We start from the raw sequence: 26181 nt of genomic DNA, 5'->3' as shown, positions 1-26181 counted from the left end.
CAACAACAACTTTTGTATAGGATTTTTGGCAGAAGGATAAAAGGTGAAAAATATCAGTAATTTGAATAAGCTAAAAAAAAATGGGGAAAAAAAAAACAAGTCTTGATTCTGAAAGTCTAAGGTAAGTAATGGGAATGAAAACTTGACTGAAGAAAAAGCAGGAATTCAACAAGTAAAGAAAGGCTGCAAGAGGAGATGCCTTCATGTAACCTCGGATGTGAGGAAGAATAACAACAGGTAAAGGCAGAGCCTAATACAGACAAGACTTCTATAGTGGCGTCTAGAACAGTCTTTATGAGACCTTTACAAGCCTCTCTATTTTATTTTAAACAGCTTTATTCAGATATAATTTACATGGCGGGGAGGGACGGCGGTGGCTCATGTCTGTAATCCCAGCACTTTGGGAGGCCGAGGCAAATGGATCACTTAAGGTCAGGAGTTTGAGACCAGCCTGGCCAACATGGCGAAACCCTGTCCCTACTAAATACGAAAACTAGCTGGGTGTGGTGGTAGGTGCCTATAGTCCCAGCTACTAGGGAGGCTGAGGCAGGAGAATTGCTTGAACCTGGGAGGTGGAGCTTGCAGTGAGCTGAGATAATGCCATTGCACTCCAGTCTGGGCAACAAAGGGAGACTTCATCACAAAGAAAATAAAAATCATTTACATACCATATAATCCATGCATACTTAAAGTATATAATTGAATGGTTTTAAAATATATTCATAGATATGTGCCCCCATTACCACAGTCAATTTTAGAATATTTTCATCACCTCCAAAAGAAACTCTGGCTCCTTTAACAGTCATATTCCTAAACAACCACTAATCTACTTTCTGTCCTTATATATTTGCCTATTCTGGACATGTCATGTAAATAAAATCATAAAATATGTGGCCTTTGTAATTGGGTTCCTTTACTTAGCATGTTTTCAATGTTGTAACAACCAGTTTGTAGCATATGTCAGTATTTCATTCCTTTTGTGGCCAAATAAAACAAATATTCCACTGTACGGACATACCACATTCTGTTTATCCATTCATGAGCCGATAGACATTGGGTTGCTACTTGTTCACTACTGTGAATAGTGCTGCTATGAGTATTTGTGTATATAAGTTTTTGCCTAAATACTTTCAATCCTTTGAGGTACAGACATAGGAGTGGGATTGCTGGGTCATTATGAATCTTTCTTTAATTAAATAGACAGATTCCCTAAGCAAAGGCCATCCACCAGCACAGAAGTAGTTTCTTCTGAGAGCCTAAGAACTCAGTGAATCTTGATCCATGCAGTGACGGATAACCTCAAGGAATAGTAAGCAACTGCAGACCAAAATGCTAAACGAAGCACTTCTAACAGAAGCAGAAAAGGGTACAAGAAAGAACATGCTGCAGCGCAACTTAGGCCCCAAACCAGAACAATCGTTTTTTTTTTTTTTTTGACTTGTGTAAACCTTGATGGGCAAGTAGTCGACACATAACAAACTGAAAAATAGACGCACCAGCATCTGGGCTGGAAAAAAAAAATGTGATACATTCATATTGTTTTTACAGCAAACAGATGGCATTGTCATTTATTTACTTATTTGTACCTAGCTCTTTAAAATGAACAACCAAGAGAGAATTTCTTTTTCCTGAGGAAAGAAACTCAGGAAATGGCACAATGCAGGGTGTGGAGGCAAATTAATTAAAAACAAAACAAAACAAAACAAAAAAAAACATGATAGGCCAGGCATGGTGTCTCACAGCTGTAATCCCAGCACTTCGAGAGGCTGACGTGAGAGAATCATGAGGTCAAGAGACTGAGACCATGCTGGCCAATATGGTGAAACCCCGTCTCTACTAAAAATTAGCTGGGTATGGTGCCACGTGCCTGTAGCCCTAGCTACTCAGGAGGTGGAGGCAGGAGAATCTTTTGACCCAGAAGGTGGAGGTTGCAGTGAGCCAAGATCATGCCACTGCATTCCAGCCTGGCCAAAGAGCGAGACCCAGTCTCAAACAAATGAACAAATCAAAAAAAAAAAATGATAATTTGATAATTAATATCCTCAGAGCAATAAAATAAAACTAGAGCAGAATTATAAAAAGGGATTAATTTTAAAAATAAGGGTTCTTGGAAATTTGTAAAATAATGGAAATGAAAGTTCAATAGAAGGGCTGGGAATTTAAAGTCAAGGAAATCTCACAGAATAGAATAAAAAGTTGAAGAGATACAAAACAGGAGAAAAAAAGATAAAAAACAGAGAACGATGTCATGAAGCCCAATATCTTCCTAATATGACTATCGGAAAGAGACCTAAACACACAGTGAAAAAGAAACTATCAAGAAAATAATGGGAAGTCCAAAGACCACAGCCCAATAGGAAAAGGCCCACACCAAGTCACATCACTGAAATTTCAGAACACAGCTAAAAAAAAAAAGTTTAAAACTCCAGTTAAACAAAACTAGACACCAAAAACTGGTCACATAGAAAGGAAGAGGAATTGTAATAAACGTCTTCTCAAAAAGAACAGCAGTAGTGACATCAGCAAATACAGCAGAGAAAGAATCTGGAAAAGTCCCTCCTCTATCAAAGCACCAAAAAATTAAAAAAATTTAAAAAAGGGTTGGGGGGCAAAAACAGTGAGAATCAACTTTAACAGAATTCTGGAAATTAACCAAAGGTTTGGGGAAAAAAGCAATCTGGGGAACATTTATTCAAGTAAAACAACTAAATCCCTATAAGAGCAGTAAACATTTTAACTTGCTCCCATCCTCTCCCCCTCCCTCCAATCAATATGCAACCACAGTGAAACCAGCAGTCTGGTAGCTGCTGGGAAGACTGTATTTATTTGACCTAACTCTGAGCTCCTAGTACAAAAGTCTTGCAGACCACCCCCATCCCTGGAAACATCAGTCATAAACAATTAGAAGTAACTGATTAATTTGAGGACTGCAGGAGGAACTGGACAACTACTAGGGCAAACAATAAAGCTAACCAAAAAGCTTAACAGGAAGGGCTAGGGAATGAGATAGCCATAAGGGCTTTGAAAAACTCAGCTATCTCTTGGGAATCTAGAAGGTCATGCTCAGGAAAGACATGAGAAGGCCCTAAGCTCTCGCCTCTAATTGCTCTATGTGAGCAGGACCTAAAGGTTAAGGCACAGTTGTCAACTGCCTGGCTAAGCGTTGAAGGTATTCTCCTGTATACAAACAGAGTCCCTTGGCAAAGACTGGGAAACTTACTGATTCCAGGTATTTGAGGAAATCTCAGTCTAGTCATTAGCTGACCACTAAGCTAAATGAGTAGACTTCAGTGGCCACACACAACAAATAACTCAAAACGTAACAGAATTAGCTCAAAAAAAAAAAAAAAATCACAAAACAACAACAAAAACAACCTTGGGGAGAGGGGAATATCTGATCTCCAGAGCTGTCAAAATATATTATTTTAAATGGTTAGTCTTCTACAAAAACTGCAAGACATGAAAAGAAACAAGAAAGTATTGCCCATACACAGGGGAGGAAAAAAAATCAGTCAATAAAGTCAGATTATATAAACAAACACTAAAGAACTAAAGGAAAATTTGAGGATGTCTCACCAAATAGAAAATTTTAAATGATGCAACAATAAAAGTTATGGCATTAAAAATGATATGCATCAAGATTTAGCAAAGGTGAAAAAAACATAATAGATATAAGAGAACCAAGATGAAATTCTGGAGTTGAAAAGTACAATAAATGAAATGAAAATTTCACTACAGGGTTTCAACAGCACATTTGAGCATGTGAAAGAAAGAATCAGTGATAGTGAAGACAGGTCAAATGAAATTATCCAACCTGAGAAACAGAAAGATAAATGACTCATCACATATGTGTAATATTCAATAAGACTGTAACAGCTGACTTCTCATCCAAAACCATGGAGGCGGGAAGGCAGTGAGATAACATATTCCAAACTGCTAAAAGAGAATCAACAAGAATTCTATAACCAGGAAAACTAGCCTTTAAAAAATGAAGGAGAAATTAAGACATTTCCAGATAAGCAAAAACTGAGAGAGATTATCACTGGTAGACATGTGCTATCAAGAAATACTAATGGGAATCCTTCAGGGTGAAACAAAAGGACACTAGACTTAAACTTCATATGGAACCAAAAGAGAGCCCACATAGCCAAGTCAATTCTAAGCAAAAAGAACAAAGCGGGAGGCATCACACTACCGGACTTCAAACTATACTACAAGACTACAGTAATCAAAACAGCATGGTAGTGGTACCAAAACAGAGATGTAGACCAATGGAACAGAACAGAGGCCTTGGAGGCAACATAACACATCTACAACCATCCGATCTTTGACAAACCTGACAAAAACAATCAATGGGAAAAGGATTCCTTGTTTAATAAATGGTGTTGGGAAAACTGGCCAGCCATGTGCAGAAAGCAGAAACTGGACCCCTTCCTGACACCTTACACCAAAATTAACTCCAGATGGATTAAAGACTTAAACATAAGACCTAACACCATAAAAACCCTAGAAGAAAATCTAGGCAAAACCATTCAGGACATAGGCGTAGGCAAGGACTTCATGACCAAAACACCAAAAGCATTGGCAACAAAAGCCAAAATAGACAAATGGGACCTAATTAAACTCCACAGCTCCTGCATAGCAAAAGAAACAGTCACTAGAGTGAATCGGCAACAACAGAATGGGAAAAAAATTTTGCAGTCTACCCATTTGACAAAGGGCTGATATCCAGAATTTATAAAGAACTAAAACAGATTTACAAGAAAAAAACAAGCCCATTCAAAAGTGGGCGAAGGATATGAACAGATACTTTACAAAAGAAGACATACATGAGGCCAATAAACATATGAAAAAATGCTCATCATCATTGGTCATTAGAGAAATGCAAATCAAAACCACAAAGAGATATCATCTCACGCCAGTTAGAATCGCAATCATTAAAAAATCTGGAGACAACAGATGCTGAAGAGGATGTGGAGAGACAGGAACACTTTTACACTGTTGGTGGGAGTGTAAATTAGTTCAACCATTATGGAAGACAGTGTGGCGATTCCTCAAGGACCTAGAAATAGAAATTCCATTTGACCCAGCAATCCCATTACTGGGTATATATCCAAAGGATTATAAATTGTTCTACTATAAGGACACATGCACATGAATGTTCACTGCAGCACAGTTTACAATAGCAAAGACCTGGAACCAACCCAAATGCCCATAGATGATAGACTGGACAGGGAAAATGTGGCACATATACACCATGGAATATTATGCAGCCATCAAAAACGATGAGTTCGCGTCCTTTGTAGGGACATGGATGAACCTGGAAACCATCATTCTCAGCAAACTGACACAAGAACAGCAAATCAAACACTGCATATTCTCACTCATAGGCGGGTGTTGAACAATGAGAACACATGGGCACATGGAGGGGAGCATCACATACTGGGGTCTGTTGGGGGGAAATAGGGGAGGGACAGCGGGGGGTGGGGAGTTGGGGAGAGATAGCATGGGGAGAAATGCCAGATATAGATGAAGGGGAGGAAGGCAGTAAATCACACTGCCATGTGTGTACCTATGCAACAATCTTGCATGTTCTTCACATGTACCCCCAAACCTAAAATGCAATTAAAAAAACGAAAAAATTGAGTAGAATGAGTTGTACAAGTTCATGCAGTTAACAGAGAGCAGAAATGGGATCGAACCTGGACCCACTGAATTTATAAGATTGTACCTTCTACCACTACGCTCAATTGCCTATTTCCTGTAAGTGACCAAATAGTCTCTCAAAACCGAAATAAATTCTTATGAGTAGGTCTGATTTATAAAAAAAAAAGGACACTAAACAATACATAGAATCCATGTGAAGAAATAAACAGTACCAGTAAAAGTAATTATGAAAGTAAATACAATGGATAATATATTTCTTGTTTGTAACTTTTTGTGTCCTATTTGATTTAAAAGATAATTGCATAGAACAATAATTACATAGAACAATAATTATAAATCTGTGTAGACATGCACACAATTTACAAAGATGTATGTTAACGACAGTAACAGCGCAAGGGATGGGTGGGGAAGGGAAAAGGCCTAATTAGGAGAAAAGTCAGTGTATACTGTTGAAATCAAGTTAGTATTAATCTGAACTAGATTATAAATTAAGGTGTTAATTGTAATCCGGATAATTACTTAAAAAACTCAAAGAAATACAGTAACAGAACAAGGGAATTAAAATGATACAATACAAAATATCATTTCAACAAAAGACAGTGATAATGGAGAAATAATCCAAAAAGATATGCCATATTGAAGACAAAACAGCAAACATAAGCCAAAATTACTGTTAATTACATTAACAGTAATTACATTAAATGCAATTTGTCTGAACATTCCAATTAAAAGGCAGACATTGGCAGAATGGTTTCAAATTCTAACTATATGCTATAAAGACACACCCTTTAGAGTGAAAGGCACAAAGAGGTTTAAAGCAAAAGTCTGGAAAGATACACCATGAAAACAGAAACCAAGAGAGCTGGGATGGTTACACTAACATCAAACAAAATATACTTTAAAACAAAAATTGTTACAAGAGACAAAACAGAACTTTTTTTATGATATAAGGTTAATACACCAAAAAGATGTAACAATTAAAAACATGTATGTTCTCCACAGAGCTCCAAAATACATGAAGCAAAACCGATAGAACTGAAGGGAGAAACAGACAATTCAAGAATAATTGGAGACTTCAATACTCCACTTTCAACAATGGGTATGACAATTACAAGATCAAGAAGGAAAGACAAGGCTGTACAACACTATAAGCCAACTAAACCATCTGTATAACATTCAATAGCAGCAGAATGTACACTTTTCTCAAACACATGAAACATTCTACAGGACAGACTCTATGTTAGGCCACAAAACAAATCTCAATAGATGTATACTTGAAATCATACAAAGTATGTTTCCAATCACAACAAAATGAAATTTAAATGACGTAAGAGAAAAACATGGGAAATTCACAAGTATGTGGCAATTATGTTTAATTACTTACTCCTATTAAGTAATGGGTGAAATAAAAAATCCAAAAGGAAATTAGAAAATACTCTGAGATGAATAAAAATAAAAACAAAACATTAAAAACTTGTAAGACACAGAAAGGGCAGTGCTTAGAGTAAAATTTATAGTTGTACAATGTCTCGAATGAATAACCAAAACTTCCATCTTAAGAAACTAGAAAAACAGGAGCAAAATAACACCAAAGCAAGCAGAAGGAAGGGAATAATAAAGACTAGAGTATAAATTAATGAAATATAAAATAGAAAAATGGAGAAAATCAATGAAATAAAAAATCGGTTCTTTAGAAAGATTAACAAAATTAGTAAATCTTTAGCTATATTGACCAAGAGAAAAAAGAAGACTCATATTAATAAAACCAGGAATCAAACTGGGGACACCACTACCAATCTTACAAAAATAAAAAGGATTATTAGGAAGTACTATGAACAATTGTGTGTAATAATTAGGTAAATGAAATGGACAAATTCCTATAAAAATACAAACTACAGACACAACTCAGGAGGAAATGGAAAATCTGAATAGACATCAAATGTATTATTTATATTTACTTATTTTATTATTATTTTTTGAGACAGTGTCTTGCTTTGTTGCCCAGGCTGGAGTGCAATGGCACGATCTTGGCTCACTGTAAGCTCTGCCTCCGAGTTCAAGTGATTCTCCTGCTTCAGCCTCCCAAGTAGCTGAGATTATAGGAATGCATCCCCATGCCTGGCTAATTTTTATAGTTTTAGTAGAGAAAGAGTTTTGCCATGTTGCCCAGGTTAACTCCTGACTTCAGGTGGTCCACCTGCCTCAGCTTCCCAAAGTGCTGGGATTACAGGTGTAAGCCACTGTGCCTGGCCTATTATTTACATTTATAAATATCTGTCTATAAATCTGAATATATAACAAATAGAGATTGAACTAGTAATCAAAAATCTTCCCACAAAGACAAGCTCAGGCCCAGAAGTCTTCATTGTTCTGTTCTACCAAACATTGAAAGGATTAATACCAATCCTTCATTAACTCTTCCAAAATACAGGAGCGAGAAATTCCCTACTCATTCTGTAAGGCTGGTGTCATCCTGATTCTAAAACCAAACACATCACAAGGAACTACAGGCCAATAAACACACCTTATGAACATCAATGTAAAAATCCCCAACAACACAACATAAACCATATAAAACTTTAGACTTATCCCAAGAATGCAAGGTTGGTTTGACATTAAAAAAGCAATGTAATACACTACTTAATAAAGAACAAATACACAATCATCTCAATCTTCACAGAAAAGACACTTGACAAAACTTAACATCCTTTCATGATAAAAAACACTCCAACTAAAAACAGAGGCAAACTTCCTCAATCTGATAAAGAGTATTTATGAAAAACCCACAGTTAATATCATACTTAATAGTAAAAGACAAAAAATTCTCCTCCTCAGGATCAGGAAAAAGACAAGGATGCCTCCTGTCAGCCCTTCTATTCAACACTTACTAAAGGTTCTAGCCACACTTACTTCTTTCTGTAGAGACATGATCATTTATATAGAAAATCCTAAGTAATACACAAAAATTTACTGGCACTAATAAGGACATTTTGCAAGGATGCAGGATACAAGATCAGTACACAAAAATCAGTTATATTCCTATCGACTAGCAATAAGCAATCCAAAAATTGTGTTAAGAAAACAATTCCATTACAATAGCATCAAAAATAATAAAATACATAGGAATAAATTTAAAAGTGCAAAACTTGTACACTAAAAACCACAAAACATTATTGAAAGAAAGCAAAGAAGACCTATAAAAATGTCCTGTGTTATAAGTGTAAAGATGTCCTGTGTTCATGATTTGGAAGAGTTAATATTGTTAATTTTGAGATGGCAATACTTCCTAAATTGATGCCCATCAAAATTCTAGCTGGTATTTTTTTTTTTTTTTTTTTCGCAGAAATTGACAAGCTGATCCTAAAACTCATGGAAATGCAAGAACCCATAACAGCCAAAATAATCTTGAAAAGAAGTTGTAGGACTCATGCTTGTAAATTTCAAAACTTAAAGCTACAATAATTGAGACAGGCATTAAGTACCTACATAACGAGAAATATATACATCAATGGAATAGAACTGTCCAGAAATAAACCCCATACATTTACGAGCAATTGATTTTTGACAAGAGTGAGAAGGCAACTGAATGGGGAAAGAATAGGTTTTTCACAAATGGTACTGGGACAACTGGATATCCACATGCAAAAGAATGAAGATGAACCTCTACCTCAAACCATGTACAAAAATTAACTCGAAATGGATCAAAGAGCTAAATGTAAAAGCTAAAACTATAAAACTCTTAGAAACATAGGCATAAATTTTCAAGACTTTGGAGTAATGATTTCTCATATATAAAGCTGAAATCACAAGCAATGTGAGAAAAAAATAATTAAAAATTTTCAAAACTAAAAACTTTGGCTGAGTGTGGTAGCTCACATCTGTAATCCTAGCACTTTGGGAGGCCAAGGTGGAGGATTGCTTAAGTTCAGGAGTTCAAGACCAGCCTGGGCAACATAGCGAGATCTCATCTCTGTTTAAAAAAAAAACAAAAAAACCCAAAAAACTTTGTGCTTCAAAGGACACTAACAAGAAAGTGAAAAGAACCCACAGAATGGGAGACGTACTTGCAAATCATCCATCTCATCAGTGACTAGTAATCCATACACACACCCCTCCTATATATTTACATGTACATAAGAGAGAGAACCCTTACAACTCAACAATAAAAGACAAATAGCCAATCTTAAAACTGTAAAAAGGATCTTTATCGACATTTCTTCAAAGATACACAAATGGCCAATCAGCAAATGAGAAGATACGCAACATCATAGTCATTAAACAAAAGCAAATAAAAACCAAAATGAGATACCACTTCATACCCAAAAGAATGTCTATAATCAAAAAGACAGACAACAACAACTGTTGACAAGGATGTGGAAAAACAGAAACCCTTACACATTGTTGATGACAATGCAAAATGGTGCAGGTACTTTGGAAAACAGTTTGGCAGTTTCTCAAAGTTAAACACAGAGATTCCTATGATTCAGCAACTCAATTCCTAGGTATATACATAAGATGACTGAAACAAATGTTCACACAAAAACTTGTATACAAATGTTCACAGGTGTATTACTCATAATAACCAAAAAATAGAAACAGATGTCCCTCAACTGATAAATGGATAACCCAAAGGTATTATATCCATATAATGGAATATCATTCAGCCATAAAAAGGAACGAAGTACAAATACACACTATAACATTATACTAAGTGAAAGAAGTAACAAAAGACCACATACTGCATGATTAAATTTATATAAAATGTCCAGAATAGAGAAATACACAGACAGAAAATAGATGAGTGGCTGCCAAGGGCTAGAAGAGAGAAAAATGGAAAGTGACTATTCATGGGTACTGAGTTTTTTCTTTTTTTTGAGACGGGGTCTCGCTCTATCACCCAACTGGAGTACAGTGGTGCAATCTTGGCTCACTGCAATCTCCGCCTCCTGTGTTCAAGCGATTCTTGTGCCTCAGCCTCCCGAGTAGCTGCAATTACAGGTGCCCGCCACCATGCCCAGCTAACTTTGTGTATTTTTTTGTAGAGACAAGGTTTCACCATGTTGGCCAGGCTGGTATTGAACTCCTGACCTCAGGTGATCCACCCGCCTCAGTCTTCCAAAATGTTGGGATTACAGGCTTGAGCCACCATGCCTGACTGAGTACTGGGTTTTTTCTTAGGATTAATGAAAATGTTCTAAAATTAGACAGAGGTAATACTTGAATAACCTTATGAATTCCACTGAATTGTACCTTTTTCAAAAAAGGAACAATGAATGCCTTCAAAATTCTGCAAGATGATTATTTTCAACTTAAAATTCCAAATACAAACTTAAATATTGGGATAATAGTACAGGGAAAGTGGCCCTTGGGCTAGGGCAGGGTAGGAGAGCAGGTGTTCTATTAAAGAGAGCTAACTCCTCAACTATCATAACAGAAAGGTAATATTTACTGTTTAAAATGTAAACATGAGGCCTGGCACAGTGGCTCATGCCTGTAATCCCAGCACTTTGGGAGGCTGAGGTGGGCGGATCACTTGAGGTCAGGAGTTCGAGACCAGCCTGGCCAACATGGTAAAACCCTGTCTCTACTAAAATACAAAAAAATTATCTGGGCCTGGTGACGGGTGCCTGTAATCCCAGCTATTCAGGAGGCTGAGGAAGGAGTATAGCTTGAACCTGGGAGGCAGAGGTTGCAGTGAGCCGAGATCACAACACTGCACTTCAGCCTGGGTGACAGAGTGAGACTCTGTCTCGAAAAAAAAAAAAAGACTATCTCTGAGAAATGAGGCCCACAAAGGCCAGAACTGATACATTTGATTTTTTATAGTCTCTGCATTTATTACTTTAATATAAATTTTAAATGATTATTACAAAAGGGAAACACTGTTATACTCTTAAGAAACTAGGACCAGGCACAGTGGCTCACACCTGTAATCCTAGTGTTTTGGGAGGCCAAAGTGGGAGGATTACTTGAGGCCAGGGGTTCTGAGACCAGCCCAGGCAACAAAGTGAGACCTAGTCTCTACCCTCCAAAAAATTCTTTTAATTAGCCAGTCTTGGTGGTGCACGCCTGTAGTCCCAACTACTCTGGAAGCTATGGGAGGAGGATAGCTTGAGCCCAGGAGTTCAAGGTCACAGTGAGCTATGATCACACCTCTGCACTCGAGCTTGCGTGACAGAAAATAATTTTTAATAAAATTTGAAAGAAGAAACTGAGCCACCTAAACAATGTAGTAGAAAAGGCCTAGCACTGGGGACAGAAGACTGGATATCATGTCCCATGGCATTTATTCTCTGTGTGATCCTGAGCTTACCACTGTGTCTTAGTGTCCTCACCTGTAAAATTGAGGCTAAAATTACCTGTGTTAAGAGAATCAAACAAAACAAATGCTTTTTAAGTAGATTAAAAAGTATTGTTTTAAAATTTTCTAAATTATAGATTAAATACTATCTCCGTAACACTGCAACTACCCAAATATTTTAGATCTTACTTATCAAAGAGATATTCATGACTACTGCTAAATTGTCTGTCTCCAGGATTTACTTTAAGTTGAATCACCTGGACTGGGGACCAGACTAGAAAAGACTCCAGGGATAACTCTATAATCTACCAGCTAAATAGAGCAATGTGCTTATTCCCCTGAGAGTACATTGTCTTTTAGAAATTATGTGTACGGTTACCTTTGCATTTCTGTACATCAATTACCAAAAAACAGCAACGACAACAACAACAAAAACCACCAAACACATTTACCTTCACAGTCAAATCTTCATTACCCAGCGTGACATAAACTTGAATAGGGGGGTAAACACCTTTGTCGGCATGGTGTTCCATAGTTGCTCTCATTGCATTCTGAAATACGTTAGGGTCATATTAAAAACACAGCTTTTTAAAAAAGAGAAACTGTAATTTTCAAGTACATATGTACTATTTGAAGTTTTTAAGTTTGATGGAAATATGCCAAAGAATCACAATTCTTATAACCACATTTAAAGTTGTTTTTTTTTTAATACAGTGGGGGGAGATTTAAAGGATATTCTGACAAAAGATTCCAACTAAATTCTGCATAGTTTCCAAAGTCAGACTTCAAAACACTTTTAACTAGTTTACATTAGAGCAGAAAACTGTTCACTTTTTTAATTTTAGTAAATGCTGGGCAAAACATTTTTGAAAATGTAGTTTCAGCTATTTTTAGAACTATTAAAAAACTCATAAATTTCTTTAAAGGAAAAAAATTTTTTCATATAGTAGTAACAGCGATGGCTGTATTTGATGGAGCAATGAATCCCTTTATCTCTAGATTGAAATTAAGGGTATTGACATTGAAAAGCTGCTTTCCTAATTTCTAAAGGAAATTAGGGAGTTATGTACACAATGCCAACATATGAGAAGCCTTAAACAATAACATGACATGTGGCATTGCAGTAGAAAATGATACAAACTAGATGTAACTAACAAGGCATCTGAATTTGGAAGTAAGAGTGTGTGGCCCCAAACACAGCAATTGCAATTGAGTCCCCTTATGGAGGAAATTCCATCATTTCTACCCAAGGCAGTTTAAGATTAGGTTCTAGATGACAGTCTATGTACAATATGTAATATAATATGGAATACTTCGATCACAGGGCACAAGATCTTTATGCGACTGGAATTTCAAGGAAAAAATTTGTGTTAATGCTTTAAGTGCCCATCACTACTTGTTTAACCACTTAGATAAAAAGATTTTGGGGCCAGGTGCAGTGGCTCATGCCTGTAATCCCAACACTCTGGGAATCCAAGGCAGGACAACTGCTTGAGGCCAGGAGTTCGAGGGCAGCTTGGGTAACAGAGTGAGATCTCAGCTCTACAAAAAATAAAATAAATATTTTAAAAAATATTTTGTAAGGTATTAAATACATTTTTGCTGTCTTAGAAGAAAGAGCATTCTAGTGGTGTTCTAAGATATTCAGTCAGTTTTTCTGTGTTTCAGTGCACTTTTCCTTTACGTTATCAGATTGAAAGCCACTCCTTCTCTCTCTTCTAGTCTGCTGCTGGCTGATGAAACAGAACTAAAGAGAGATTACAGGCTTCTGATGGAGGGCAGTTGTTTTCAGCCACCAGGACCTGTGTCATGCACTCCTCACCCATTTTCCTGTCAACCAGCAAGTATCATTGGTGGGAAAAAAAAGATACTCTCAACATTACCAGCATAATTTAGTTTTCAAAATTTGTTGTAAAGAGCAAAGATAATAGCAGAAGCCCTCTTAGTCAATATAAATGACCTCCCTCTCCCAAGAGAAACCAGACCAAAGAAAGGATTCTGGTCCTTTAAGGGTAGAAAGTTGAGAATCGCTCTTCTAAATACTGTTTTATAAATATGCAAAGATAACTTTATTGAGCACCTACATGTAATCTGCTGCCATTGTACCGGTATGTTATTCCCAATCTTCATAAACAATCCTGGACAGTATTCTTATTTTACAGAAAAGGAAACTGAGGCTCAGAGAGGTTGGGTGACTTGCCCAAGGTCACACACATATTAAATGCCATAATTGGGATTCAAACCCAGGTCTTTCTGACTCCAAAGTCTGAGCTCACCACTACATGGAGGTGCCTGCCCGTGTTGATAAAAGGCTGATCTCCAGCAATGTGATAGAATACTGACATGAAACAGCACTTCTTAATAGGAGAACCTAGTGGAATATTTGACTTTCAGAGCAGATTCCTAATCTCAGAAAAGTACTGGTAAAGGTTATGTAATACTATTTTACAAACCTTGAAAAGTTCAAACACCATGTGATAGAGATGGGATGGTACATAAACCACTTGTATTGGCTGTCCTGGTGATTTTGCTACAGAGCAGAAGAGAAAAATATGAAAGTACAGAGAGATGTGCTTAAAGCATTTTTCAGAAAAAATTGTGTAGTGATGAAAAGAAAACGTTAACTATGGAGGACAGTATCATTTGGGGCAGAACTGCCACACCATTTCTTCAATGTATTAGTGTTTGAACCTATACCCACAAATATTTACAACTGACAGGAGTCCTGTGGTCACTTCTCACAACTCTATATAACAATTGAACCAACCCATGTACCCATTTTTCTCCATGATGGTAAAGTCTTTTTAAAGATCACTCAACTTTCAGGTAGGAATTTTACTTTCCAAAGAGAAGTGCTAAAGTCCATAAATTCCACAGTCCAATTCACATACATACATTCTTTTTTTTTTTTTTTTTGAGATGGAGTCTCGCTCTGTTGCCCAGGCTGTGGTGCAGTGGCAAGATCTCAGCTCACTGCAACCTCCACCTCCTGGGTTCAAGCAATTCTCCTGCCTCAGCCTCCCAAGTAGCTGGGACTAGAGGCACCTGCCACCATGCCTGGCTAATTTTTTGTATTTTTAGTAGAGATGGGGTTTCACCATATTGGCCAGGCTGGTGTTGAACTCCTGACCTATGATCCGCCCACCTTGGCCTCCCAAAGTGCTGGGATAACAGGAGTGAACCACTGCACCCAGCCATACATTCTTTAAGAAGCCATTTTCTAAATGTTTCACCTCGGTGGAATATTGTTTTATTTCAGGCATTTCGATGGATATAAAGCTGAATAAAAAAATATAAGTTACCATCAATTTCTCGAGATAGTAATTAACTCTACATTTAAACACTTAATAGGAGTCCCACTGGGGGTGGTGATAGGGGTGTTTATAAAACACACACTTAATAGAACACAGGAGTAAGACTCATAATACCTTAGAATTCTAATTCAACCAATAAATCCTTCTTCTGACTAAACTCCCTCTTGGGAACACGAAAGGGACATCTGGAAATTGCTCACAGTAGTTCAGGTTCACAAACTATCACTTGTACATTGTGATTGTTATTTATCAAATGCTATGCTACCATTATGGATCTGAAGAGTTAATATGGCTTTAGAAAACCACCAAGCAATTCTATTTTCAATTGTGTAACTTCACTGCTCTCTCACTCTAAGGTCCAGAATACAGCTTAGTAAAAGCCTATTTCGTTTTATTTTTCCCACCACACCTTCTTAAAGTGTCATTGTAGGAAATGTTTTCTCTGTCAAACTACCACGCCTCAGGAAAGAGACTCATCAATCCCCTTGCAAGGCATCTAAACCCTTTTTGTCCAAAAAGCACTAATCAAGTTAAAAAGAAAACCACCAGAGACTAACAGATTCTCAAATAGATTAGCATCTTTCTTTCCTCTTTTAAAACCCCAGTCTTTCTACGTCCTCAACAAGAGAAAATTATTTACAACTCATGAAGTAGAAAAAGGGTAAGTCTTACATTACTGAAGCACATGTAAAAGTCAAATGTAACTTTCTTGGCATCATTTTTTTTCTATGACTAAACAGAAAATAAAAAATAAGCAAAGAATCGAAGTTATCAATTAAAAATAAAGACAGTGAGGCACAAAAAGCCAATTTTTTTCATAATCTGACTAAATTTTATATATATATATTTGTATATACACTTTTTACATGATTACTTTCCTTTAGCCTTCATATCCAATGCAGTTGAGGAAAAAGTTATCTTCCATTAAAACATTTAAATTCTTTTCCCTTAACAAGTAATCAAAGCACTAATTATTGAGGAAAAGACAACATCAGACTTACCATTTAGTTCTCCAAGTTCTAGTTCAGGAGAGTTAATATAATACAAATCACACAGACGCCTAGCATTTTCATAGCCATCTGGTGCAAATAAAAACAAAAAGAAAAGATTTAATAAATACACTTCTGTTTCATGCATTAAGATGGCAATAGTATTAACAAGTGAAAATCTTAAACTTCCTACAAAAGAAAATATACTTTGATAGTTTGGGGAAAGTCTTTGGTTTTTTTTTGGTAGAGACACAGTCTCACTATGTTGCTCAGGTCTTTTTCTTTTTTTTAAGTGAAAGATACCCTCAGCAGGGTTCAGTGGCTCATGCCTGTGATCCCAGCACTTTGGGAGGCTGAGGCAGACAGGAGTTCCGGAACAGCCTGGCCAACATGGTGAAAGCCTGTCTGCACTAAAGATACAAAAATTAGCCAGGCGTAGTGTCGGGCGCCTGTAATCCCAGCTATTGGGGAGACTGAGGCAGGTGAATAGCTTGAATTCAAGAGGCAGAGGATGCAGTGAGCTGAGACAGCACCACTGCACTCCAGCCTGGGCAACAGAGTGAGACCCTGTCTCAACAACAACAACAACAACAAAAAGGTTTATCACCAAACTCTGCCTAACAAATAATTATATCAATAAAATAGTCATCCTATACATAATGCACAAATAATACTATAAAGTTATTTTCAAACCCACGCATTTGTGCCTACCATTTTATCTCATGATACAAACAGTTGCTTTAATAGTAAGAAATAACAATCAATAATTTTGATTTTTGTATCTTTTTTGCAAGGAGAAATGTTAGTATTTACCTTTAATAACTTCAACTACATTGCAGTTTGGATTTATGCTTCCAATGTGTTTTCGATGAGATGGACTTCCTTTGCTTTTTCCACCAAACAATAAAGCTATCCAAAAATAAAAAACAAACAAAATAAGCTAAACTACCTAATGCTCTTTTCCAAATCTGAATACTGTTTCAATTGTACCAAACAGTAGAAAAAATATTTTCTTTTAGGATAAATATAGTATTTTACATTAAATAAAAATACTTTTCTTGATGGCAGTCTATTTATTTTTCTTAATTAGCAAAAAAGTAAAACTAAATTTTCTACCTAAAAGGAAGTTTTCTAAATAAATTTAAAATATGCCAACACATATTATTTAGCCGCTTCTCTTGACTGAGGACACTTACAGTGCTGATTGAGTAACATTCTAATTGAAATGCGACTCATGTAGAATCGATCCAAAAAGTACTGAACATTCTGGCTGGTGACAGGATCCACCCCAAAGCTCTCCTTGTATTCAATCACACCCTGGGCCATTGTGGGAATGACATCATTGTGTCGGTTTCTGATCCGTATCACAGTATCTGTAAAGCTAAACAAACCCATCTGTCAAAACAGCCAAATATTTTGACAAGTAAGTTTAATACAAAAGTATAAGTTTAACAAACTATACTAGACCAAAAAAAAAAAAAAAAAAAATCCCTAATTTAGTAAAAGGAAAATCAGTTCATGTTTTCCTATACTTATTTACATGTATTTCAGATAATAATAATATGTATCAAATCCATTAAAGTATAAGGACCTCCAAAATAAAACTTTCAAAATTTCATTATTTTCTTGGATTCCTAAGAGTAAGGCTACCACAAAACATAATCCTAAAAATGTTAATGGTTTTCTTTAACTGTTATCAACTAAGGTCAACTGAGCACTGGCTATGAGGATGGTATTCCAGAGACATTCTGCATAGAAGACAAAGCACTCGCCTCTAGGGAACACATGCTATGTAAGATGAATAAGCCAATAAAGCCTGCCTGTTTTGGAACTCTTCCCTAGGGTTCAAAGAGAGAAAGAAACACTTAAGACAGAAAAACAGAAAAGAATTTTCATTTCATTCATCTTACGAGTTTATAAAATGAGAGAGGAAAAGTAAATAATTATATTAAAAGACAAATCTTCAAATCATCTAGCCTTCCCACTTCTGTCACTTAGAAGACATTACATGGTTAAAGAAATAAATAAAAGAGAAAAAAAGCCTTAATTAGCGGTAACAAAACCAATTTTCTAACATAACCATCTGAATGTACACTTCCAAATGAGTGCTTTCTTATTCAAAGTCATCATCCTGAGTATAATTAACTTATTCCAATGCTTCTACTGCTTAAAAGATTTTCGGAATTCCTAGTTTGTAATGGGCTTCAAAACAAGACTGTTAAACCAAAATACAAACAACAAAACTCTTAGAAAACAACAACTCCTCAGTCTAGTCACTTTTTATTCATTTATTTTCTTTTTTCTTAAAAGAAACACAAATCTGTATTCTGCTTGATTACTCAATTTATTTTCTACAGCTTTGAATGACTGTTTTCAGAAGGCTCTATAGCATAATGTTTACTTTTAAATTAAGACTGCTTGGATTCTACCATTTGCTAACCATGTAACCTTAAACTACTTTACCCTCTTTGTGCACAAATACCATTATTTCAATGAACTGTTTTAAAGATTAAAACATTCATGTGAGGTTTGCTCAATATCTAGGCAAGGAGTAAACTCTTGCTGAATGTTATTTTCACATTAAAATGTTAAAAAAATGAAGTGTTACTGTACCCTTTAAAGACAGTCCAAAATATATGTTTAACTAACTGAGGACAAGAAGTGGTCATTACAATGTCAGTACCCTTCATTGCAATAAGCAGGTGGCTGCATAAGGCAAATACTTCTGTTTACCAATTCTGGTACAGGGGTTATTAAACCTGTCATATTACTTACATCATCTTACAAGCCATAGAGCATAAACTAGAGACCTGCAATCTTGTTCTTATTGGCCTTCTGTGTTTAAAAAAAATTTTTAATTAGTTGCCTATCTTTCAAAATTGAGAGATTTTACATTATAAATCTAGACTTGTAGCTTTCCTTTAAAATCAGAAAACAATCAGATGATCTGGACAGCATTCACATGGCAAAGATCAGCTGGGCCCGAAGGTGGCTGTCTATTAGAAGGAGTATGCACTGTCCAGGTTAACAGTCCAACTGGCACTGAGACCACACCTACATTCCATTAATCAGCACACCTAAACTTCATCTTTTGTTAAAGAGGAGCATGAAGCATTTCTTATGCCTAGTCAAATTTACTGATTTATGTTATCTGCCCTACCTGTATGGGCTGCTATACTCACATATATCATATGTTGTAAAGCAGTAGAAGCCTAAAAGTTAATCAATTTTCCCAAGTAACCTAATAGTAGGTTTAAGCTAAATACATTTACATTTTTTGAATGATGTTTAAGGGATGTAAAAATTGTATTCAGAATAGGGTCAAAACAGTGAACTCACTCATAAACAGCTTTAGCATCCTCAGCGCTTTTGTCCTTAAAATCAAGAAGCTCCTGAAGACTCTGAATATACCTAAAAGACAGATCAATAGGATAAGGTCATTCTTTTATATTCTGAGAGTTCAATATCGTGAAAATTAGCTCAAAAGCTAATTTTAGCATTTTATAATTTTTAATTTAGAATACTGCTATAAACTATGAAGTAGAATTTTTACAATCATGCACATTTGAGCAAAGTGCTGAGAACAAATAGAAGAAGGTGCACATTTTCTCCTAAAAGAATAGGTCAAATTTAAGAATTTTAAGCTTTTTCTATTACATTTTAAGTTGTATATCTTAAAATAGTATTTAAATTTTTTTTTGAGACGGGTTTCGCTCTTGTTGCCCAGGCTGGAGTGCAATGGCGCTATCTCGGCTCACCGCAACCTCTGCCTCCTAGGTTCAGGTAATTCTCCTGCCTCAGCCTCCTGAGTAGCTGGGATTACAGGCACACGCCACCACGCCCAGCTAATTTTTTGTATTTTTAGTAGAGACGGGGTTTCACCATGTTGACGAGGATGGTCTCGATTTCTTGACCTCGAGATCCACCCGCCTCGGCCTCCCAAAGTGCTGGGATTACAGGCGTGAGCCACCGCACCCGGCTAAATTTTTTTAAATTTACCTCTGTACATTACAGTATATGTACTGATTATGCTGAAGTCTGACTCTGCCACCAGTAATCATGTGATCTTGGGTGAATGACTTAATTTGTCTTATTATCAGTAAAATGAAGACAGCCTCTCTTGCTCTAAGATTCTAACTTAAATATCTGCGCTTTAAAATCTTTAGACATTTATGTCCAATTGACAAATACTTATTGAAAGCCTACAATCTACTACATGGTTCTTTTAAACTGAACAAAAAACACAAAAGTCATGAAAATGTAGATTTTAAATTTATCTAGCAATTCAAGGTATCAAAGCACCTGTTAAGAAATTAACAGGCCAAATGACTTTCTGATGGTCTTACAAGTAAAAAGGCACTGCAGGGTCACAGCTAAAAATAACTTGCTACCACTCAATTACTTTCTTTGACAGTGTAAGGATCTGCTCCACTTGGCTGTAAGCACTTTATCTGCAACTGCCCTAACTTAGCAGGCATCTAGGAGCAATCAAAGTGCTTTAAAAACCTGTAATTCCATCTGTTGGTTTGGAAAGCTGTTTCTGGCAGGCAATATGTCTTACTGCATTCCAAAGTCAAGGGATTCTGATAGCAGCTGCTGCTTTGCTTTAACCCTTAATTTCCTCTTAATTGGCAAGAACAGCTATGCTCTCTATCCAAGAGATAGCTGAGTAACTACAACAGGCAACGATCAGACTTCATGACTGATATGCTTCAAAAAGCAGCATATTCTACTTCTAATGAAGAATTTTTTTAAAAACAGGAAAAATCTTCCATGGAATATTATATTTTCTCCTTCATATTCCATCATAATTCCCTAACAAATGCTTCCCGTTTAAACTACATATAACTATTCCATACTTGGACTAGATACCATCTGATTATCATATATGCAGCTGTCATATCTTTTCTGCTTTTTTGAAATTGAGATTAGATCGACTTCTCCTATACACTATAATGCCTACAAAAAGAAAACTTGAATCTCCATGAATCATAACTGGGAAATGCCCTTCAGCTAAACTCTCTCTATTTAACTTAACTCTGGGCAACTCATTTGTTTGAAGTGTATAGTGCTTAGGAGAACAACACTTTTAAATCAATAACATTAACAAAGGCTGTATATAGGTGGCTCCATGAGTACATACCCTTAACATCTCTACTCATCTTTGGGAAGTAGGCCACATAGAGGCCACAGTTTTTCTACACAAGTCCAAAAACTTCTAATTGTTTTAAAACAGAAAAATAAAAGTTTTAACTTTTGCCATTTATAAAGAGATCCTTCAATAAATAAATACAGTTTATTAAAAATACATATACCCTTTCATATATTTCATAATTCTGACTAAAGCATGGTATAGCAGAGATGGACAAATGTGGGTCTGAACACCAACTCCACTGTCAATAGTACTGCCTTATGCAAAATACTTAACCTTTATGTGCCTCAGCATCCTCAGCTGTAAAACGAAGATAATTGGCCAGGTGCAGCGGCTCATGCCTGTAATCCCAACATTTTAGGAAGCCAAGGCAGGAGGACTGCTTGAGCCCAGGAGTTCACAGCCTGCCTGGGCAAAAAAATGAGACCCCATCTCTACAAAAAATAAAAAGAATTAGTGAAGTATGGTGGGACATGGCTGTGGTCCCAGCTACTGGGGAGGCTAAAGCAGAAGGATCTCCTGAGCCCAGGAGGTCAAGGCTGCAGTGAGCCATGATCAAACTACTGCACACTAGCTTGGGTGACAAAGGGAGACCCTGTCTCTAAAAAGAAAATAAATTATTTTTAAAAATAATAAACAGGCTGGGCACAATGGCTCATGCCCATAATCCCAGCACTTTAAGAGGCCCAGGTGGGCAAATCCCTTGAGCTCAGAATTTCGAGATCAGCCTAAGCAACATGGCAAAACCCCATTTCTGCTAAAAATATAAAAATTGGCTGGGTGTGGCATGTGCCTGTGGTCCCAGCTACTCAGGAGGCTGAGGTGAAAGGATCACCTGAGCTGGGGAGGCGGAGGTTGCAGTGAGCCAAGCTGTGATCACCACTGCACTCCAACCTGGGCAACAGAGTGAGAACGTGTCTCAAAAAAATATGTAAATAGGCCAGGTGCAGTGGTTCACACCTGTAATCCCAGCACTTTGAGAAGTCGAGGTGGAGGATCACCTGAGGTCAGGAGTTTGAGACCAGCCTGGCCAACATGGTGAAACCCTTGTCTCTACTAAAAATACAAAAATTAGCCAGGTGTGGTGATGGGTGCCTATAAGAGCAAGATTCTGTTTCAAAAATAAATAAATAAATAACAACAACAACAATAAATAAAATGGAGAGAATCATACCTACCCTGCAAGGTTGTTGAAGGGATTAAAGGCAATATACATAAATATCTATTCATCAACAAACTGCAGACATTTTTTTAATAATATCCCTGTAGATATTCTAACATAAATCTTAAATTTAGCATCTGTATTTCAGCGTAGTTCTGATTGGTTTTCTCAAAATCAAGGAGTTGTAGAGTCCAGGATTCAGGGCACAAGCCCAAATACATTGCCCCCACCCACCCCCAGCCAAAAGAAGGAGAATACTGCTACCACCTTAAGACTCCAGCCGGGCACGGTGGCTCACCCCTGTAATACCAGCACTTCGGGAGGCTAAGGCGGGCGGATCACGAGGTCAGGAGATTGAAACCATGCTGGCCAACACAGTGAAACCCCGTCTCTACTAAAAATACAAAAATTAGCTGGGAGTGGTGGTGCATGCCTGTAACCCCAGCTACCTGCGAGGCTGAGGCAGGAGAATCGCTTGAACCAGGGAGTTGGAGGCTGCAGTGAGCTGAGACCATACCACTGCACTGTAGCCTGGCAACAGAGCGAAACTCCGTCTCAAAAAAAAGAAAGGATTCCACTGAAGAATAAAAAAGCATTTGCCTGCTCTAACACTGAATAAAGTTCACAACTCCATCAAAATTGCAAACACAAGATGAAAATCTTACCAGCTTTGTACTAATTGAACAGATGGTGTCCGGAGAAGATTGTCTGGAAGGAGACTTATTTCTTTCATTATATTTGCCAGTCTGACAGGCAACTCTTGCCGCAGAAACATAAATGATGTCTTTTCGCAAGCATTAACTGATCCTGAAACCAAACATGATGAGTAAAGCAGTAATTAGAAGCCATAAGGCAAGACAAGGCAGGAGGCAGGGAGAAATAGAGATGGAGTTATCTGGCAAGGTCAGAGGGGTAGAATCACTACGATGGGGCTGGGAATAGGAGGCAAAGATACCCCTGCCTTTGGGAGGCGAGGGATGAGATAACCCAGCCTTCAGAGTTATAACCTTCTAATGGCTCTGTACAGCAATTACAATACTTTCTTGTCTCCCTAACATGCATCCTCATAGTGATCACCCATTTTAGGAATTAGGTAACCTAAGCATGTCGAAGTAATTTTATAAAATTTACAGCAGAACCTGAAAAAGTCTATCCTGCACACCCTGTTGCTGCTATCATTTAGAAAATCTGTTTTCTAACTCTAGGTTTAAAAAGAGAAAATCCCTAAGAAACAGAAACTTTAGGCTGGTTTGAATACAGTGGTGTTTACAACTAATTGATCAATACCAGTTACAGATTCTTTGTTCCTTCTCCACTCCCACTGCTTCACTTGACTGGCCTTAAAAAAAAATAAATTGAAAAGTAGAAACACGGGGCCCAGCACAGTGGCTCATGCCTATAATCCCAGCACTTTAGGAGGCCAAGGCAGGAGGACTGTTTGAGCCCAGGAGTTCAAGACAAGCCTGGGCAATACAGTGAGACCTCATATTTATAAAAACTAAAACACAGCCAGGCATGGTGGTGCTTGCCTGTAGTCCTAGCCTTGGGAGAATCAGGCAGGAATTTGAGGTTACGGTGAGCTATGATAGCACCGCTGCACTCCAGCCTGGGTGACAGAGTAAAACCCTGTCTCAAATAAAGAAAAGAAAAAAGGGAAATTTTGATGTTTGCATAGGAAGATTTACCAATTCCATATAGAACCACTAATGCTGATTACCATAAGCAAAGAGTAAGTGCAGGTCTTAAGAGCAGGTTACACATGTATATATATGAAAAAAAAAGGAGTAAGTGCAGAGGAACAGAAAGCGAAAACAATCACTGCCTGTTAGTACCATCTTCAAGTAAGTCCTATTCAATCGTCTGGTTACTGGAAAGCCTCCAGCCCCCTCCACTCCCATATCAGGATCCCATATCACTCCCTAAGCAGAATCGTTGTAGAATGTCCTTTGGCAAACAGCTCCATTTAAACTAAAAGGTCTTATTATTCCAGTAATGCATTTTAAACTTACTATGCTTGCTGCTTTAGCAGAGAAAAAATTAGCAAAAACTCGATTGTCAGTAGTAGAAATTAAAGTATTAAAGGAAAATAGCTTGTGAAAGTTTCATGGCATACTTACGACCACCACCAAATTCACCCATTCCTCAAACTAGAGTCATTTTAAAGTAAAAACAAAAACCGAAAGCTTTGAGCCAAAACTTATGCCACTGTAAACCACAGTTTAAAGTTGCCAGTCACGCAGGTATCATTCAATGCAGAAGCCACAATGCAGAAGAAAAACCTTTGTACTCAAATTTTATGAATTCATTAAGGTTTTCCCTTTTCCCCTCATTGCTTTCATATAGGAAGTCAAAGTTAAAATGCCTCACTTTGCAATTCCTTCTGCAATTTGTTGAACAGCTTCTAGAGAAAACCAAGATAATATGTGGTCAAATTCACAGCATTTTGTCCTCATGTATTCAACACGTGCTCAAGACTTACTTGCTGATGATGAAATGTTCTGTTGGTGCAAATAGTCTTGAGCCACTGGCAAGGAAAACATTCTAAGAAACGTTGGGCCAGTTATAACCTGCCTTCCCAATCATCATGCCAATTCTGTGCAATCGTCATATGCAAAACTGAGCATTCACCATCACTGCGCGGAATCCAAACGCGATTCTCGGGGGTGCCCACGCGCGGCCTCCCACCCGGGCGCGACTCCTCGGAAGGGGCCTGGCCGAGCGCGCACCTGCACACGTGCGCCGGGAGGCGGGAGGTCATTCCGCGGCCCAGCTGGTTTGTTTTCAATAATAACTATCAAAGTCACACGCCCCCGGTTATTTACGCCGCCTGCCAGCGTCGGCACCCGGAGGGAGGAAGGAAGCACCTAAGGCCCTGGAGGCGGAACGCTGAGGAGGAGGGGTGCGCCTCCGGCGAGAGCGGGCCGGCGCCGACCGGGCCCGGGAGAGCGGCTGCGGCTCCCCGCTCGGGACCGCTCACAAAGGCCCGAGCTCCGGGCCGCACTCACCGAAGTCCAGGAACTGCTTCATGGAGAGCGGGGACGGCGAGAAGCGCGCGTAGAAGTCCACCTGGCCCGGAACGCCGCGCTCGGACGCCGGGCCGGAGCCCGAGTCCGAGCTGAGGCTGCGGGTGACGCCGGGGCCGGCGGCGCGCAGCCTCGGGCCGGGGCCGGCCGAGGCAGCTCCGCGAAGCAGCCGCACCAGCCTCATGCCGAGCCCCGCCGGAGGAGTCAGAGCCCGGGCGCCAGGTCCCCGCTCCGCGCCACCGTCGAGTGGTACGTGACGGACGTGGCTGGCCGCAGGGGCGGGCAGCGGCTGTCACCGGCGCGGCCCCCGCCCCCCTCGCCGGAGCCCGGCCCCCTGCGCCGCTGGGCCGTACGCGGAGCTGGAAGGAGGCGGGGAGAGAAAAGGGGCGGGCGCTCGCGGGGCTCGCCCCGTCGCCGGAGTCCCGCCCAGCCCCGCGAAATACGAGGTGCGGAGAGCGCGCTGCGGCGTAACTGGCGCGGAGATCCCGCCCCCGCCGGCGGGTTGTGGGGTGCGCGTGGCGGCGGTCCCGGCGCACGTCAGGACCGGAGACACTAAGAGGCGAGGCAGCGTGG

At 38.5% G+C, this 26181-nt stretch overlaps 1 protein-coding gene across 4 annotated transcripts in view; it reads right to left on the bottom strand.

Annotated features, from left to right (window-relative positions):
• PDK1 (pyruvate dehydrogenase kinase 1) overlaps positions 1 to 25856 on the bottom strand; it is a 116548-nt gene extending 90692 nt beyond the window's left edge. For 3 of the 4 annotated variants that reach the window (XR_010341477.1, XR_010341476.1, XM_021668978.2), the window contains exons 1-8: positions 25591 to 25856; positions 23251 to 23392; positions 19611 to 19682; positions 17468 to 17652; positions 17085 to 17180; positions 16284 to 16361; positions 14422 to 14498; positions 12421 to 12519 (exon numbers count right to left, since the gene is read on the bottom strand). Coding sequence is in view for 1 of the 4 variants with exons in the window: in XM_021668978.2 (XP_021524653.2) it covers positions 12421 to 12519; positions 14422 to 14498; positions 16284 to 16361; positions 17085 to 17180; positions 17468 to 17652; positions 19611 to 19682; positions 23251 to 23392; positions 25591 to 25792 (951 nt within the window). In the remaining 3 variants the exon portion in view is untranslated. Of the gene's footprint in view, positions 1 to 12420; positions 12520 to 14421; positions 14499 to 16283; positions 16362 to 17084; positions 17181 to 17467; positions 17653 to 19610; positions 19683 to 23250; positions 23393 to 25064; positions 25148 to 25590 lie in introns of those variants that run through there. The other variant, XR_010341478.1, reaches the window with a different exon arrangement.
• Between the last annotated feature and the right edge of the window lie 325 nt (positions 25857 to 26181).

The sequence above is a fragment of the Aotus nancymaae genome, unplaced genomic scaffold (genome assembly GCF_030222135.1).
Source record: "Aotus nancymaae isolate 86718 unplaced genomic scaffold, 86718_ANA_hifiasm-v0.15.2.pri h1tg000008l, whole genome shotgun sequence".
In the NCBI taxonomy this organism is placed as follows: Eukaryota; Metazoa; Chordata; class Mammalia; order Primates; family Aotidae; genus Aotus; species Aotus nancymaae.
Note: the sequence above shows the minus strand (reverse complement) of the source record. Positions and strands in the feature narration are given on the sequence as shown.